The 18,284-nt window shown below is 42.0% G+C and overlaps 1 protein-coding gene across 2 annotated transcripts in view; it reads left to right on the top strand.

The window, feature by feature from the left end:
- HPCAL1 (hippocalcin like 1) overlaps positions 1–6,769 on the top strand; it is a 106,268-nt gene extending 99,499 nt beyond the window's left edge. For both annotated transcript variants that reach the window (XM_073336025.1, XM_073336026.1), the window contains 2 exons: positions 555–660; positions 5,607–6,769. In XM_073336025.1, coding sequence (XP_073192126.1) covers positions 555–660; positions 5,607–5,704 — 204 coding nt within the window. In that variant the 3' untranslated portion in view covers positions 5,705–6,769. The remainder of the gene's footprint in view (positions 1–554; positions 661–5,606) is intronic.
- The last annotated feature ends 11,515 nt before the right edge of the window (positions 6,770–18,284 follow it).

Below are 18,284 nucleotides of genomic sequence, written 5' to 3'. Positions count from 1 at the left end.
ATGCTTCCTCTAGAACAGGCTGGGGAGAAATTAAATTGGCAGGGGAATTTGCCTTGCCCATGCTGTACCTCATGAGTTCAGTGGATAACAGTTCTTCACTCTAGTAAGTCCATCACCTTTCCAAAGCATGGAAATGTCGCTACCTCCCAGCCCATTGCACACAAATAATTACTGAAAAGTCGTAAGCGCCTGTGCGGGTGCGTTAAAAGCCATCCTGAAGCAATGAAACCATTCCCCAGACTCAAATGGAAGGAAGGAAAATTACACGTGGGAACTTTTTTCATATATATTTTAGCTCTTGCATTTTAGTGTGTTAACTTAAGGACTGACTTGGCTACTAGATTGACTAACGTAGTTGTGTTGCTTTTCTAAATCAGAAATAAATGCTGGAAAAAACAGATCAAGTTTGTAATTCCTTTTATTTGTTTTGGTTTATAGGGGTTTTCAGTTGTCTGCCAAGGTCGTCTGCCTTTGTTTATTGCTGAAGGCTTAAGTTCCTTTCCTCAGTCCTGATGCTTTATAGCTTTTCATTATTTTTTTTTATATGTATTTAGGCAATCTACAAAATGGTGTCATCTGTAATGAAAATGCCAGAAGACGAGTCCACTCCGGAGAAACGAACAGACAAAATCTTCAGACAGATGGACACAAACAATGATGGTATGATTTCCACCAGAAGACCTTACTTAGTTCTTAAAAATAAACATGCATTTTCTGATACCATACTGATAACACTTAGCTTTTAATTAAAAGAAAAAGTTGCTTCCAGGGAGGCTTCAGTTCTGTCCGTCATCTTATAGTGGTGTCAGTCACAGTAACATCTGTCTGAATAAAATAAAGGCGCATGAGCCTTTGTGTTTGTAGAAACCAACAAGGTCCCTATTTTCCTGACTTGTACTGATCTTTTTTGCAAAAAAGTGTGCCCTTTATTTGCGACACTCACCCTTTCAGACCCACAATCTGCTGACAAACCAAGCTAGTGAAATTAGCAGTAGGCTAAGTGCGTGTGCATCTGAAGTAAGGCCCGTCCCCAGGCTTGGTCTGCTGTTTGTTACTATACTGCCCTGCCCTCTGATCTCTTTCTCCATACACACCTGCGTGGGAAATCTTTTCTCAAACCGTATCTGCCCTCCACCCATGGAATTAGGCACCCTGTTGGACTCCAGGCAGCTCAGCTGCATGGCCACCGGTCTGTAGAACACTGTGAGGGCAGTCTTGCTTCTCTACATTGCCTTTGCACCGTCGGTGGGTAACAAATTGTGGTATGGCACAGGAAAGGCAAAGGGGAGCCTTGCTCTGGAGCGCAAAAGAAAAGACAGACTGTGAGTGGGGCCGAGTGATGGCAAAATGGTAACAGAGGCAGGGAGGAGCTAGATTGTAGAATGAGCAAGGGAGAAAGTGAGCAGAGGAAAATAGAACAAGGACAAAGTCTGGCTCTCCTTACAATTCCCTCCTGTGAGGCTACTCGCACGCATGAGGACAGCAAGATTTGGCCTCAAATTTGTACCTCCATTCTTCTCTCAGCCCTGCAGTTTTATATTCCTGCTTTATGCAGCTTTAGATTTTTCTAGCTCCATTCAGCTGTAGAAGTGATTATGTAGGGCCAGATTTTTTTGAAAGGCAGGGGTTTGTGCTTGCAAAATTGTGCCTCTGAAAATCTGGCCCTGAACTGCACTCTCTAATGCCGCATTGTCCAAACCCAGCACTTAGATCTATGGTTTGCATAGAAAAGCTTTGATGGCCCAGGAATACAACAGTGGGCCATGAGAGTAGGGAGCTGTGGGGGATGCTGTTGGGATGATGTGTCTAACGCAGAGAGTTATCAAACTTGAAACCTTTGCCTCTGTGGTCCTGACATGCTCCCCAAAAGCTGCTTCAGGCTGCAGGTTTGTTTTCGTTACATCAAGAGATCGCTTTATTACAACGTATACCAATATCAGTGGAGGCAATACCAATATTGCAGTTTGTGTAACGATGTGATGAATTAATTTACCAGGCACCTTTAGCCACTCCTTCTACCCACTAACTCCCCAGACTAAAATGTGGGAATAGAATCAATCGTTTTCCCCGCATCACACTGCCAAAGAAATGGTTCCACCTTGTCCCATCAGTTGTGAAATTTTCCCTGTAAACTACCTTGGTTAGAGGCCCAAGATGGGCAGTCTTCAGTCTTGGGTCTGCGACAGCTCTTAGGGTATGTCTGCATAGCAAAGGTAGTACACAGGCTAGCCTGCCCAGGCTAGCCTGCCCAAGCTAGCTTGAATCCAGCTAGGATGGCTAACAATAGCAGTGAAGACAGCACAGTGCTGTCTTTGGAGCAAGCTGGCAAGCAAAGTACATACAGGGCCTGTGCCACCAGGCTTGTGCTACCCAGGCTGAAGCCCACACTGCACTGTTTTCATTGCTCTTGTTACTTGTGTGAGCTGGACTCACGTTTGCTCGTGTAGGCTCACTCACTTGTGGCTTTTGCTGTGCAGACATGCCCTTCAAGAGTTTAAAATCTGATATTTCAGGGTGCAACAGGGGTAGAAACAGGAGCTTTTGCCTATTGGAAAAGGAGAGGTGTTCAGTTTCTCTGTGGGGCCCACCCAGCAGTTGCTTCTAGCCCTGAAAAGGCCTGAGAGATCTGACTTTTAAAGTTATGACCCTTGGGTGCAGAAAAGCTGTTCTGTCTTATAGATTTGTATGGCTCCCTCTGAGTCATGTTCTGTTGAACTGACAGTAGCTAGAGCCCTGGGGTAAAATCCTGGCTTTGCTGAGGTCCACAGAGTTTTGCCATTGACTTCAATGGGGCCAGGATTTCACTCTTTGGCTCTACGTGTGGAGGGATACAAAACTAAAACATGTAAAGTAGTCCTTCTGTGACATGTGTGGCATGCAGAGATACATAAGGCAATGTGGCAAAACCTGGCAATTGCATAACTAGCAAAATGTTACTCCTGTACGTAATGTATTGCTAAGTAATACAGTGTACATGCTGAGAGGTGTAATGGAGCAGTGCTTACATTTCAACCCCTCTAACTGTCCCTCCTGCATTTCCAAACAAGAGAGAGGAGAATAGCACCTTGTGTGTGTGCTTCATTGTTAGGACTTGAATGGCTTCTCATTGTCTGTTGTGCAGTGGGGCAATGCTGCCAGATTTTGCTTTGTACTGTGCTTTGTTCTGGAGTGTTGCACACAAACAAACAAACAAAATCAACTTGTGCAGAGTTTTGTGAAAACTTTCAGACTAGCAAAAATTCTTCTCAGACATGCCAGTGTTTTAACAAAAAAAACAGTTCACCCAGAATATAAGTGCCTTGTCTTGCTTTGGGCCCTTGCATATCTCTGCTTTCCTGGCACATGACATACCTTGGTCAGGTGAGCTAATACTGGTACTTGACCACTGAATCCAGCCCTTGTCCCCACAATAGGCTGAGGCCATCTCTATATGCATTTTCTCTAATATTTTTAATAAAAACAAATGTTACACATCTGCTCCCTCCCAGGGCCTTACACTTGTAGCCAAAAGGGATAACGAGCAAAAGTCAAGTGCAAATCTGAATCTGTGGTAGGAAGCTTCCATTTGGAACAATAAAAGGTATGTTAATCTAAAAAAACAACAATCCCACAGTAAAAATAGTGTGTAAGAACAGATACATCTATAATTCATTGAGACACTCTGATACTCTGGGAATGAGTGTTGTAGGAAGAAAATGTGTAAATTAATACCGTACTCTGGAGTATGTAACTAAACACATGCAGGGAGCAATTAAAAACAAAAAAAAGCAGTATTAAAAACAAAAAAAAAGCAAAAAAAAGTAGTGCTAAATGTTAGAGAGTATAACCTAAGGGGTGGAACTGAAATGTAATGAGGTGGTTCTCACAGTGGAATGTTTCTGTTTGAGTATGTTCATTGTACGTGTGTTTGAAGTCTCAGCTGAGGATCTAAGCTAAAATTCTACTTCCTAATACATGTGCAGTGTGATTGGGGCTCGGTATAAGTGATCACATAAGATTATGCAAAATGTGCCACGCTGTTCTGCAAAGAGTTATTTCTATTTTGCTAAGAGGAAATTATGTGGTGGTTATTTCTGTAATGGGGGCAATTTAAATTGGGTAAGAATTGTCTTGGAATGTTGTGGTATATAATTATTATATGAAATATTGTATTTCAATCAGATGTAATGTAAATGGACATGACTGCGAGAATATTTTGTGTAATAGACAATCCCAGTAGCAAATATTTTTATTAAAAAGTATAAAAACCTGCTGATTAAACAAATTACACATATAAGAAACTTCTTTTATAGAGTATTTGGGTCATTAGCATCTACTAATAACTATTCCAGATCTACAACTTTAGACGTGTAAGTAGGTTCATTGAATTCAGGACTGTTCTAAACTTTGCCAGCTTGTAACAAGCCTTGAGATTATAAAAGCCAGAGGGCATTTCAGGAATTCAGCACACTTCAGTCTGCTGGGGAGGTTACATTGACTCAAGGGGGGAATCATCAAGCCCAGTGAAATCATCCTAGAAAGATCCATTTCATTTCTCATAAATGTTGTTTTGTTGCTTATTTGTCTCCATCAGTGGATGTGTAACATACTATACAAGAGAATACCATTGCACATGCATCAGACGCAAAGTATTGATCAGAAAAATATAATATTTCAATACTGTTGTTCAAATTACAGTTAATGAAGGCGATCCTGAAAGCCTCTGTTGGCAGCACTTTCACTGAGCTCAGTGGAGTTCCGCCATCCCAGGGCTTGTAGGTGTGGTCCCAGAGTGAAACTGTCGTAAGAGAACAGTGCTAGACTTTTCAGCAATGGTGGCTAACAAATAATTACAAGCGGTGCAAACTTTGGTCGTTTTGATTAATGGACATTCACACCTTTGTGAGTTTCAGGTTTTAGAAGCCATTTATAGCCACAAATTTGTCTATGGTTTTCAACCCTAACCCCATAAATCAGCCCAAATTGGTGAAGTTGGCCCAAGTTTCAGGTTTGTAACAAACAAAAACTAATTCATAGGGGTCTGATTGCAAAGGTTTTGCCAGCTCAGCAAACAGGGCATCACTTCAGCATCCCTCAAGGCCTGTTTCTTTCACCACAGCACAACTGACCATCGCAATAATTCACACATGTAGAAGAAACTACATCACGTTGCCCAGTGTTGGGACACTGTTACATGATCACCTATCAGTGCATATGGTGCAAATATCCTGGGTCCAGTGTGGTTTAAAATGTCGCCCTTGATTGAAGCACCATTTATACACTAGTTTCTGTGTATCTTTAATGAATGTTTGTACTCCAGTTTTGTATTAAGCCAGTTCTCTGCTTAAATTGTTGCCCTAAGGTGGCATTATTAGTACAGTTGTTTTAACTTGATAATGTCCCTGTTTAATGTCAAATGTAAAGTAAAATATTAGATTTGTTTACTTGAAAAAATACTGCATCCAGGTTTGAGGAGGAAGGGAGTGCGTGGTTCCCCTGCACTGTAGCCAATTTCACCCTAAATCCACTTGTTGTAGGATATGTGTTTAAGCTTTCTGTGAAAGTTTTATTTTTAAGCTCTGTTTGATCTTGCAATGCAAGTGACGTTTCTGTTTTCTCCCTTCAAGGTAAACTGTCCCTCGAAGAGTTTATTAAAGGTGCCAAGAGTGATCCCTCTATTGTGCGATTGTTACAATGTGATCCAAGCAGTGCAAGTCAGTTCTAATTAAACTCTGGACAGTTTGCAAAGAAACTGCTGGCTTGTCGTTCAAGCTTTGCTCGCAAATGGATGCCTTCTCAATCATTCCTCAACTTGCTAGTGGATAAGATTCCATTGCCAGATTTTGTGTGTGCGCTCATGCGTGCGTGTATCAGAGTGAGGACTGCTTCACTCCTCTCACTAACACAAGTGCAACATTCCTTTTGCAGTTCTGTTTTTCTCCCCCTTCATCCCCTCCAATGTTACCACTCACTCTACACGGTTAATGTAATTGAAAGGTATGTTTACATGCAGATACGAAGAGTTCAAATTTCTGGTGAGATATCCCATCTTTTAGTCAGTAAGAATGATGACATTCTAGTAGCCGCAAGAAGATACTAGATAGAATTTTTATCCAACATAGCAGATGGTAGGTCATCACTTTTGAAGCAAAATGTGAACTGAATGGAGTAGAAAGAAGAAGAAAAAAGCTTTTCTGGGCATGGTTCCAAATTGTCTGTGCTTTTGAGGAAAATTGCTTGCACTTATCTAATTGTCTACTTTCTTTTAATATATATATAAATTATATATATATATGGTGAAGTAAAATTTAATATGTAGGTCAGGTATTTAATGCATAAAGTAGAATTCAAGCTTAATTTCTTCTTGTTTGTGATTTATTCAAATCTCGAAGATTGTTTTTGAGATATTTATGCATTAGCAAATTGCTGTTAAAGAAAATGCATGACTAGCAATTTATAGCTATTTCATTCTGTTTCATTACTGAATGCAAATATTTGTTCATTTTTATTGTTTATCGTTCCAGCGTTTACTGTATTAACAAAAGAATAAAAGGAATAAATCCTCATTTTGTATTTCTCAGTGGAGTCCCACTTAGTGGTTGTTGCAGCATTAACTGGCTTTTGAGTGACATGAGGTGATGTGACTCACATTGCTATTCTAAACCTTGCTATGCTCTCCATTCTTTTGCTGTCAATATGTTAATAGTCTTGTGCAATCCAGTGTTATTTAATATCTGCCTAATGCCAAGAAATATTAATTGAAATAAAAGACTACTTTTCTGGTCAATAACTGTCTTATTTTAACCAGTGTACAAGTTACTGTTCCATAGTTGTGCATGTGATGAATATAGTCAGGACAAGAATACTGAAAGCTTTCCTGCCCTTCCCTCCCTTACATCCCCTCATCTAGGGGAGGGGAGGCGACCTATTCCCCGCTGTCCTTCCATGGTTGGCGTCTCTGCTGAGGTTAGCCAACAAACGAGTATTTTAGTGCCCACTATGTTGATGGTCCTTGGAAACCCTTCCCCAAAGGAAACCGGACTGAGACTATGACACTGATTTCACACAGTCCACTGAAGATCTGATAGCTCCAAGTCACCACTGGCCTAGGCTGGATTTAGAGTTGGCTGGTAGATAAAGCATCAGGTACTGGAAGTCAGGAAACATAGGTTCTGTCCCTGGCTTCTGCCATTGACTCGCTGTGTGAGTTCCTGCTTCTTCTCTCTGTACCTAAGAAGCACTGTATCAGTGCTCAGTATTACTAATATTGCTCATTAACATAATGGTGTAAGGCTCTATGTCCTATTACGTGTGCGCAGTCCCCCAACAAACCTGCGGCTAACAAATGCAGCCTTTTTTATTAAAAGAAAAATGGACCAAAGTTCCTTTCCAGTATACAGAGGATCTGTGCAGCCAGAAGTACATTTCAGTGAGGTATGTGCCACTGAAACAATATCTGGCATCAATGACATAATATGCAAAGCTTTCCTAGACCCATGTTTATAAAGCACATGCTGAAGTACAGCAAAGTGCTTAAGCATCTGTTTAAGTCAATTAAAGTCAATGGGACTTCAGCGTGTGCCTAAAGTTAAACACGTGCTTAAGTGTTTAGTTGAATAGACAAAGTCTGTGGAATCAGGATACAAGATAGCAGCAATTGGGTGTTTGTATGCACCTTCACTGTAAAAAATGAATTGGGAAAGAGGGCCACTTACAATGCCCGATCAGAGATACTGCTGGATGAAATTTGGCGTAACGTGACCTTTTACCAAACCTTAGCCTGAGAAATGTTTCCATGATCTTATTTTTTTTTAAGAATTTCAGTTTGAACCTCTTAGAAAAACAAACATTCCCCTGTCACCCTGAAAGAAAAAACTAACTAAAACCAATCTGCCTGCCTTTTCCTTGGTCACCCTGGAAGAAATGCTTAAAGTAAACCACATGAACAGTAACAAACAAAATGATGTTTTCGATTCTTCCAGTTTTAATAAGTGAAGATTGTAAGAGAGGAAAGAACTAGGGTTTTTTAATTAACATTTTTCTCTTTTTAAAATCATTTAACAAACAAAAAACATCCTCACCGATGTTACAAATGGCACCTTAGATTGGGTTTATTATCGGTAATTTTCACTCTGCGATAAGTGTCCAAGTCAAGTGAAAAAACAAATAACTAAACAGTTTCATACTACTTTTATAGTCTGTTTCTAGTCTATTTCATGGTCAAGTTCTCATGCCTAGAATGCTGCAGCATTTGAATTGTAAAACACTGTTGCATTAATGACATTTTTGCATGTAATTGTAGCTTAACATTGAGAGACACAAAGTTAAAGTTCTCACAGCAGCCATAGCTCAGGCAAATTGCACACATTTAAAATCTATAGTGCGTAACTAAGCAGAATTATGCCAGTGAAGAGGACTATTTTTGAATTCCCTGTCTGCTTTGTATGATTTTTAAAATATTTTGGTTATGTGTTTAGTCAAAAATCACAAAATTTTGTAAGGATCAGGTAAGCAAAATTATTAGGATCTGATAAATGTCAGACTGATGTGTGTCCCATCCATTCTTTCCTCTTGTTGTCGTTTTCTTTGTTCTGCCATTGCGCATTTCCTTCCCTTTCTGTTCCCAGATTTCTCGTTCTCTGTAAGGACAATCAGACCTTAGAGATCATCAAAGATAAACCTTCATAGAGAGAGTCAAAAAATTTCTGCCTAGTAATCTTTCCCATGGAAAATGTTCATCTCCACAAAAAAATTTTCAGTTGGAAAAATGAAAATTTGGGGGGACTTTTTGAAATAAAACATTTTTCATTTCAATACTTTTCAGAATTTTTCATTCACTGAAATTTTTCAATCTTTCAACTTTCCGTCTTGGTTCAGAACTCATTCCAAAATGTCAGCCTAGCCCACGGGATGAAAATTCTATTTCCCTCTGCAAGTTCTGCAAGATTGCTGCAGCTTGCTGGGATTCTGCCCAGCTACATTCAAACTGGGATTTTGTCCCATTCCCAGATTTTACTGGCTGCCTGAGCATGCTCTCTGTTCCCCTCTAGCTCTCCCTGAAGTACCTTCCCTCTCCTTCCCGACATCATTTTCTCCCCTTCTTGCATCATCCTGATGCTTTTTTTAGTCCCCTCCACCCATCACCTCTGTAGGTCCTGTGTGTCCCCTTTCACTAGTTTCCTGATTTGTATGCACTAGCTACTATAGTACAATGTATTATGAGGAGTTCAAAATCCCAGAGCTTCCCAGTCTTGTGCTACCTAGTCCACTCATCCCGTTATTAATAATTAGTGTGACAATTCATCAGCTCAGATGCAGACTCTATTATACGGTATTACTGCACTGTACCTAGGTATGGTTGTGTAAGAAATTCCAGGGTTTTGGATACTGTGACCCGTAGAAAACCCTGAGAGCTACTAAATTATTTGGCAAATGATACAACATGCAATATGAGACCATTCTCTCATTCAACCTTAACTCTGCAGTGCTGACGGTTGTTGATGAAACATTAAATTAAAGAAAGGAGTAGGTTTTGCATGTCTTTTATCATTATTTTTATTACATTCAGGACAAAATAGGTCAATACTGTTTTCTGAGCAAATTGGAATTACGTGATCTTGCTAGGGTTCTCCATATTTTTGTGCTGTAAAAAAACAAATGAGAAAAATATCTTGCGATGGGGAAGTGCAGACATTAGTTCTTTAAAACACTACATGGAGACGCCTGAAATTCTGAAAGTTCTACGCCCCAGCCCTCTGAAAATCAAGTACCCTTCAGGTCTCAAGTTCGGCACTAAAAAATTGGCCGTTAGTCACTTTTGAAAATCTTGGCCATGGTCTCTAAGGAGGCTTTCAAAGGGATGAGCTGCTATCCTGACACACAGTGGGGGATGAGGGAAAGCAGTGCCTATACTAGACTGGTCCCCCAAAATGTGCTTCATTGTCATTGTTCCAGATGACATTCTAAACCAGGGATGAAATCTTGGCCCTACTGAGGTCAATGAAAAGCTCTCATAAGAGCCAGAAGTTCACTACAGATACCTATCACTTTGGGGTAAAATTTCCAAAAGCACCTGAGTCCTATTGAAAGCCAGTGGGACTTAGGCTCCTAAATTGCTTAAGTCCAGATCCTCAATAGTATTTCGGACCCAGCCTTTTAAAAGTGTTTAGGTGTTGCACACAGCATTGCAATGCCTAGCTGATTTAGAAACCTAAATTTTATTTTCAAAAGGGATTCAGCCACTTAGGCATGTAAATTCCATCAACAGTCAATGGGATTCAGACGCCTAAGTACCTAAATCCCTTTTGAAATGAGATTTAGGCCCCTAAATCAATTAAGCACTGCATCACTGAGCACAGCAGCACCTAAATACCTTTAAAAATCTGGGTCCTAAGTACCTTTGAGGACCTGAGTCTAAAGTGCTTTTGGAATTTTATCCTTTAGCTATATTATTATCATTAGGCTGGCATTTTAGTGAAAAGGTTAACTGACCGGTCTAGTCTCACCTAACCGTAACAGCCTGTCTAATTGTTCTCTCGGCAGCTGATGATGTAAAGTCCCACCACCAGGGTATCAGTGCAACTCTAAAAGCTGTGGCTAATTAGTATAGATGATCAGACTTTTTTCTATACAATGCAATGCCTATTACACAAATATAAAGTTAAGCCATTAAATCTCAAATTGTTAGTGTCTCTGTGGTTCAGTCTGCAAGTGAAGTAGCCTATTCAAGGCTCTAGCCGAGGGGCAGGCAAACTTTTTGGCCTGAGGGCCACATTGGGTTTCCAAAATTGTATGGAGGGCCATTTGGGGGAGGCTGTGCCTCCCCAAACAGCCAGGCGTGGTCCGGCCCCTGACCTCTATCCAAGCCCCCCGCTTCTCGCCCCTGATGGCCCTCCCGGGACTCCTACCCCATCTGACCGCCCCCAGACCACCGACTGCCCCCCTGCCACCCTATCTAACCCCTCCTCTCTTTCCTGACTGCCCCCCTGGGACGACTGCCCCCATTCAGCCCCCCTGTTCCCTGCTTTCTGACTGCCCCGACCACCCCTCTGAACTCCCCTGCCCTCTAGCCAACCCCACCCCCCCACCACCTTACCGCACTGCCTGGAGTGGGAACAGCAGGGGGGGGGCTGGGGTCTAGCTTCCCGGGGCAGGAGGGTCCTGTGGGCCATAGTTTGCCCACCTCTGCTCTAGCGGAAGCCAGAAGAATGGAGATTCTTTGAACCAGTCCATTTTTCTCTCTTGTTTGATTATGCCTAAGCAAAGTTTGTTTTAGATAATGCCTCTTGCAATGTACGTATGGAACTAGCCTTTGAGTGGGGGCAACTTTTCTTATAAAGCTGAAGAGGAAAAGAAATGCTTATAGAGATGCTCCCCGGGTTATGCAACACCCAACTTATGCAAATTCGCACTTATGGGAAAAGTTCCATAAGCCAGAAATAGGATTGAGTTGCAGAAATTTTTGCGTAATGTACAGGTATACGTTTCCGACGTATGCAAAATTTTTGAGTTACGCAAGGCTTTCCGGAACCGAATGATTGCGTAAGTTGGGGGAGTCTGTATGTATATATTACACTCTGTCTCTCGGCTTTTCCCTGACAGTGTAATAGTCTGTATGGCCTCATTCCATCATGCAAGGTGCCCTTTATTCATATCTAAAAGGTTAAGAATAGTCAGCTAGTTGAATGATCCGATGGGCAGAATAAACTCCATGTAGGTTTGTAGAGACCTTCTTCCAATACAAGACTGACATTTTGAGGACTACAAGCCTTGGTGAAGTCTGAGATTGCGGATAACTCTGTCATTCTCTCCTCTGGAGAAAAGAAGTTTAATTGGAAAAAGGGCTGCAGAATGTACTGTGTGAGGTAACAGGGCTGGAGATCACCTTGAGTATGGCCATGTGTTATGTCAAAACACCTCAAGTTGTTCACAAAGGGAAGGCTCCCTCAGGAATCTCTTCTTGGGCATGGGGAAAATATGATACAAAATACCAAATCCCCTTTTTTTGCGCCTGGTGTAAAATCATTTCCCAGAAGGCGTGGAACTGGGAGAGAGGAGAGATTGGACCGGAATAACTGCTAACTGTTCCTATGAAGCCACTATGGAGGACTGAGAAATCAGATGCAGATCTATAGATCACTACACCTGTTCATGCATCAGTGCCTCACAAATGTATTGTGTATTAATACATGAAGATCTCTACCTCCTCCTTTCCTCCCTCCCCCCCCCACCCTTTCATTCTTTAGAGGGGTATATTTTTAACCAGGGTGGTTGGGTATGTGAATTTGGTGAAGCTACTGAGGGGAAGCTAGGACAGTTGAGAACCTGGCTTCTGCAGAAAGTGGTGTTAGCAATTCAGTAAGTGACACTTCCTCAGAGGTTATATTGTGGTATTACACTGTTGCAGGTGCTGTTTTTCAAATACGGTGTAAAATTGAAGGCCTGACCATTTATTGTCACACGATTCAAAGGCTCGTTTTGTAAGAGGATGTGTGTTTAATTCTGGTATCACCAGATTCTAGTTTGGATAATCGCATTCTGCCCAACTAAATTTCAACCGGAGTAGAATGTTTAGCTACATGTGCCTGAGAAATACGTATCCGAAGGTATTCTCAGGCTGTGCCAAACTGTTGTGTGGTGTTGCGGCTCACAATTCACCAACGAATGCTGTTCACTGCAAAGGTGGCTTCATTTCAGCGCTGAATGACGAGAGCTGTGTGCAGAGCATAATTTTATAAAGGGCTTTCAGCTTTCTCTGAGAAAAAAAGGGCTTCCATATTGCTAAATGCAAGTTTGTAATCAAAAAGAAAATAATTATATAAGATTATTAGCAAATCACAGTAAATTTCTAATAGGAAGACAAAACGTACTGTCTAAAAAAATCAGTGAGACAAGGTGGGTGAGATAATATCTTTTATTGGACCAACTTCTTTTGGGGAAAGAGACACGCTTTTGAGTTACACAGAGCTCTTCTTCGGGTCCTGAAAATCTAAACATAATTAATGTATTTAATATTAGTAATTAATAAGCATGAATTCAGTACAAATATTAAATGCATTCTCCTTTGTTGGAAACAAAAGATTCTGACTGATTTAATCCTCATTTCGTGTAGACTGCTTTAAAATAGTGTGTCCCCCAAGGTTATTTCTGTGAGGAATACATAGCTTCTGAATTTTTAATATTTGAAAAGCCTACAGTAAACAGACTTCACATTTACAGCCACATAGTACAGTATATGGAACAGTTGTAGGGCTATTACATTAGGCAGTTTCCTGCAAAAATGGATTTTTCTTTGCCACAAGATCATGGTTTTACAGATGAGCAAACCAGTCCCCAGACAGCCTGTTGTTAAACAGTGTGATTCATTTGCAAATGTTTTAGGAATCTATTTAAATGCACCATGGGTAGACTGGAATCCTAAAGACCAAGGGCCAGATTCTCATCTCACTCCCACTACATTTAAATTCTGTTAGCTTCAGTTGAGTTGCTCTTTAATTGTATCCGAATCAGAGCCTGAGTTTGCGTGATTCGCCAAAGGCTGGTGCAAAAAATCAGGCTAAAAGGTCAGCTCCTGCTTTCTCTAGTTGTGTCTGTGCCTTTGGCTTAACTGCTAAAAAGAGGGGGGAGGGGACGGTGGTGGCACAGAGGGGAGTTGTTCGCTTGCTATAAAATCCTAGTGGAGATAAGGCACTGTAGTTTTACTATGAGGTAGCTAAGCGAAGTCAACCCCTGGGTGGGAGTAAAGTGCTGACCTGGCCTAGCTACTCCAAGTAAAACTACAGTGCCTTATCTCCACGAGGGTTTTACAGCAGGGTTTTAGCTAAATTACCTTAGTTACACCGCTGTAAAAACACACCATTTTTGGCATTGAAGATAAAACCTAAGAGGGTGTTTGCTGCACCAGAACAAGATGGTGAAGATTGCTATTTTTAAAGCAGCTGCATTCTTCCTTCAGTATACATTTGAAGTAGAGCATGTCAAAGAAACATGTAGTGTAGTAATTAATCAATGCACTTGCTAGCCCATCCCCTGGATCGTTGTTAATACTGCTGAGGGTAAGTGAGCTGAAATCAAGACAAACTGTGTTCTCGTGATCAGTGTGTGGATGCTCATGAAAAGAGACATTAGTAGCAGTGGGTCTTATCTACACTACACACTCCTGATGCGCTTATCACCCAAGAATCTAGGCCCTATTGTACAGACAGGAGAAGAGGGGGAAGGGGTATGCTGGTATGGAAGTCTCTCGACAGGAGCTGTGTAAAAATAAGGATTCTCCTCTTTCCCTCCCTGCCTCCCCCCCCAATAAAAACTTGCTTGAAAAATATCCCCATTCCATTTCAGATAATTTCACACCCCCAATGTTTTGCTTTTCTATGAAATTTTGGGACACACATTGGTCCATGTGACCACTTGGCTTCAAAATATCATGCTAGATGAAATGTGAACAGGACTGAACGTGAGCTAGTGGTATTTCCCCTTGTGACGAAGAGCAGATGAGAGGGAGAAAAGCTCGTATGTACAAACACACGTAGCTTTTTTGATGGAGGAGCTGGGGAAGGCAAAGAGTTTCCCTTAGAGAACAGCCATACTGGGTCAGACCAAAGGTCCATCTAGCCCTGTATCCTGTCTTCCAACAGTGACCAATGCCAGGTGCTTCATAGGGAATGAATAGAACAGGTAATTGTCAAGTGATCCACCCCGTTGCCCATTCCCAGCTTCTGGCAAACAGAGGCTAGGGACACCATTCCTGCCCATCCTGGCTAATAGCTAGGACAAGGTGATAGTATGTCAACTGCTTTTGAGTACTTTGCCTTGGAGGAGCTACAGAGGCTTGCAGTACTTGTGTGAAATGCACAGACTATAGGAGAAGGTTAGTCAAGAAAAGGGCCTTTGGCCTTGATCCTGCACCAGCATTGGATGGAGGCAGTTCCTGGGCACAGTTCTATTGAACTCCATGGGGCTCTCGGGAGCTGCCGGTACAGATGTTAACAGCTGCACACTCCCGCAGCGTGGTCTGCAGACAGACCTCTGGCCCTGGCCCATCCCAGTGTTTTTTATATGTGCTGAAGGTTAAATCTCTGTATTGCACACAGTCAGCCACAGGACTGAAGACCAGCAAATAAGCAAGGCTTCCCCACATGGGGCTGCCACTGAGGTTTAAGCAGGTTTCTGTGACGGAGAAAAAACGCATAATAGGTAATAATATAGCAAGGGGGACAGAGAGGGAAAATATGGCTGCTCCCATCTCCCGCAAGATTTTTCTACATAAAGGAGCAGCCAGAGTGGCTGTTCAGCTGCCAAGAGATGTACACTGAGTAACTGCCTGATCGTATTGCTCAGATCATTGTCATCCCTCCCCCACCCAGAGTATGGATCATTACCCTCTGTCATGCACATACAACTGTAGGCTCTTCGGGGAAGAGGCTGTGAGCCAGGCTCTCAGCTGGTATAAACCAGCCTAGCTTCATTGCACCAGCTGAGAATCTGGCCCTGTGTCTTTATATTTGTCTGGTAAAGTGCCTAGCTATATAAATAGTAACTATAACTAATATAGTTAATCTTGTACTCCCTGTTTATCCTGGGGCCTCTTGATGCTACACAGTCTTAATAAATAGTAATATGCACCATGTGATGGGATGAGGTGAAGTGGTTTTGGATTTACAGCCTATAGGACTAGGGAGTACCACAGAATCCTGAAATCTTACTGTCTGACATACTCCTATCTCCCCAGCACACAAGCTTTAAATGAGCTATGAGGGAGTTCACAGGTTTCACTCTGTGGAACACCTAATGGTTATATTTAAGCTCCTAATGATCTTGGGAGTTTCTTTCCTATGGCACTTAGGAACTCAAAAGGCAGCTCCTAGTTTAATAAACACCCGATTAGCCCACCCGAATTAGTGCCGCTCAAGCAGCTCCAACAATTGGAATCTCTCTCTATTTGATACTTTCTCAGTTTCTCCTGTTCAGTTGGTTCCCAGGCTGCAATATTACTCTCATCTCCCTTATAACTAATCCGTTCTTTGCTTTAGGACTACAAGGGCAATAAGACAAAAAATAGCATTGCCATAGCACAATTAAGGAGCACCACACAAACCAGTGTCCCCGCAGCAAAACATATGCAGGAAACCAGCTTCAACACTCATACCTGTGCAGTGTTCTGAAGATGCAAAGCACTATGTAAGGGTTAGCATTCGTTTTGTTAGCATTTATACAGATTTGTTTTCTCTTTCATCACCTTGCTACACTGCATCAAGTTGCTGCAAAAATCACTACCACATTACTGGGGGGTGGGGGGTGTCAGGGTTCCTTCCCCACTCTGAACTCTAGGGTACAGATGTGGGGACCTGCATGAAAGACCCCCTAAGCTTATTTCTACCAGCTTAGGTTAAAACTTCCCCAAGGCACGAAGTCTTTGCCCTTGGATTAGGTAAACGCTGCCACCACCAAGTGATTTAACAAACAATCAGGGAAAGGACCACTTGGCGTTCCTATTTCTGCAAAATATCCCCCCCCCCCCCGCCCCAAGCCCTTACACCCCCTTTCCTGGGGAGGCTTGAGAATAAACAAGATGAGCACAAACCAGCCTTGGATTTTTAAGACCAAAAAAACCCAATCAGATTCTTAAAAAACAGAACTTTATTAGAAGAACAAAAAAAAGATAAGAGAACAACTCTGTAAGATCAGAATGGAAGATAATCTTACAGGCAGACAGATTCAAAACATTTTCTAGCTACATTACTTACTAAATTTACAGAAGTTGGAGGGCTTGCATCCTTGATCTGTTCCCGGCAAAGGTATCACACAGACAGACAAAATCTTTTTCCCCCCTTCAGATTTGAAAGTATCTTGTCTCCTCATTGGTCATTTTGGGTCAGGTGCCAGCCAGGTTACCTGAGCTTCTTAATCCTTTACAGGTAAAAAAGGGTCTTGCCTCTGGCCAGGAGGGATTTTATAGCACAGTATACAGAAAAGTGGTTACCCTTCCCTTTATATTTATGACAGAGGGTGATACATTTTAGAGTCTCCCATTTTGGATCCTGTAACACATGGATGATGCAAGACACAGTCCAATATGGTCCTAGTTTTTTTTGTTTGTTTGTTTTAATGTTAGATTAGCTAACTTATTCTGGTATCTGAATCTTAAACCTGGCATTAAAATAATGCTCCACCAGGCCTCTGTTTTGTTCTTTTCCTTTGCATTTCCAGCTTCATTCCTGATCTTTAATTTCTTCAATGTCAGACAACTTTGCAAACTATTGCAATAGTGCCAAATCATTTAGATACTTTTAGTTTGCTATTGCTTTTAACTCTTTCCAACTCTTGATATCTCACCATCTGGCAGCAATTTCAATGCACCAGCCTCATGTAGGCTGGCTCTAGGAGATCCACAATCCTGCCAGGCAATATTGTTTCTGCATGATTACTTGCAGCTTAAATTGTCCATGAATAAGAGACAATGAATAGTAAACTTGCAGATCTCACCAGGAGGCTTCCATTGTTCATCTACACATGGATATTTCTGGGGACCACATGGAGGTTTCAGATAGTGCAGAATGCAATGCAGCCAACTGCATTTTGAATGGGTTGGGGTAGCGTGAGTAGACAAGTCTGTGCTCCATACTCTGCACTGATATCTGAGTGCAGTTCCAGGTGCTGGTTATTAGCTAAGTGACCTGAAACAAACACCTCTCCCCTTATACCCTGTCATGACAGTTGCAATCAGATGGAATGCTTCTGCTGTTTGTCACCAGGGTTGAAATCCCGGGAATGGGCAAAGGGCATTCTCGGGCAGGCGGAGAGAGATGCTTCCTGGAGGTGAATGCCTGGCTGAGAGAATGGTGTTGCCAGGAGGGCTTTGACTTCCTTGACCACGGGATGCTGTTCTGAGAAGAAGGACTGCTAAGCAGAGATGGGATCCACCTATCAAGGAAGGGGAAGAGCATATTTGGATACAGACTGGCTAACCTAGTATCTAAAGTTAGGAATATGGGCTATGTAACAATTACAAATGGGTGTGTATTGGGAAGACACCCACCAGACAACAGGACATCAGATTTGATGGGCCATCAGGAAGGAACAACAAGACCATGAAGATGTTAATCTCTCTCCCTCTTGGGAGGGGTCCAGGGACATAACTGTGACACTACTAGGTCAAGTGGTCTTGTCACCTGATACTAAACATTATCTGGGACTTGTAACTCTCCACTGAGAGGGAAGGGGGGGTCAAGTTTGGGAAACAAAGGAGTCCCGCCTTTTGTAAATCTTATATAAGGGTGGGGAGGAAGGCAAATGAGGCTACTTCT

Source organism: Lepidochelys kempii, chromosome 3 (assembly GCF_965140265.1).
Source record: "Lepidochelys kempii isolate rLepKem1 chromosome 3, rLepKem1.hap2, whole genome shotgun sequence".
NCBI classification, from domain to species: Eukaryota; Metazoa; Chordata; order Testudines; family Cheloniidae; genus Lepidochelys; species Lepidochelys kempii.
This window is presented reverse-complemented; position numbering and strand designations above follow the sequence as displayed.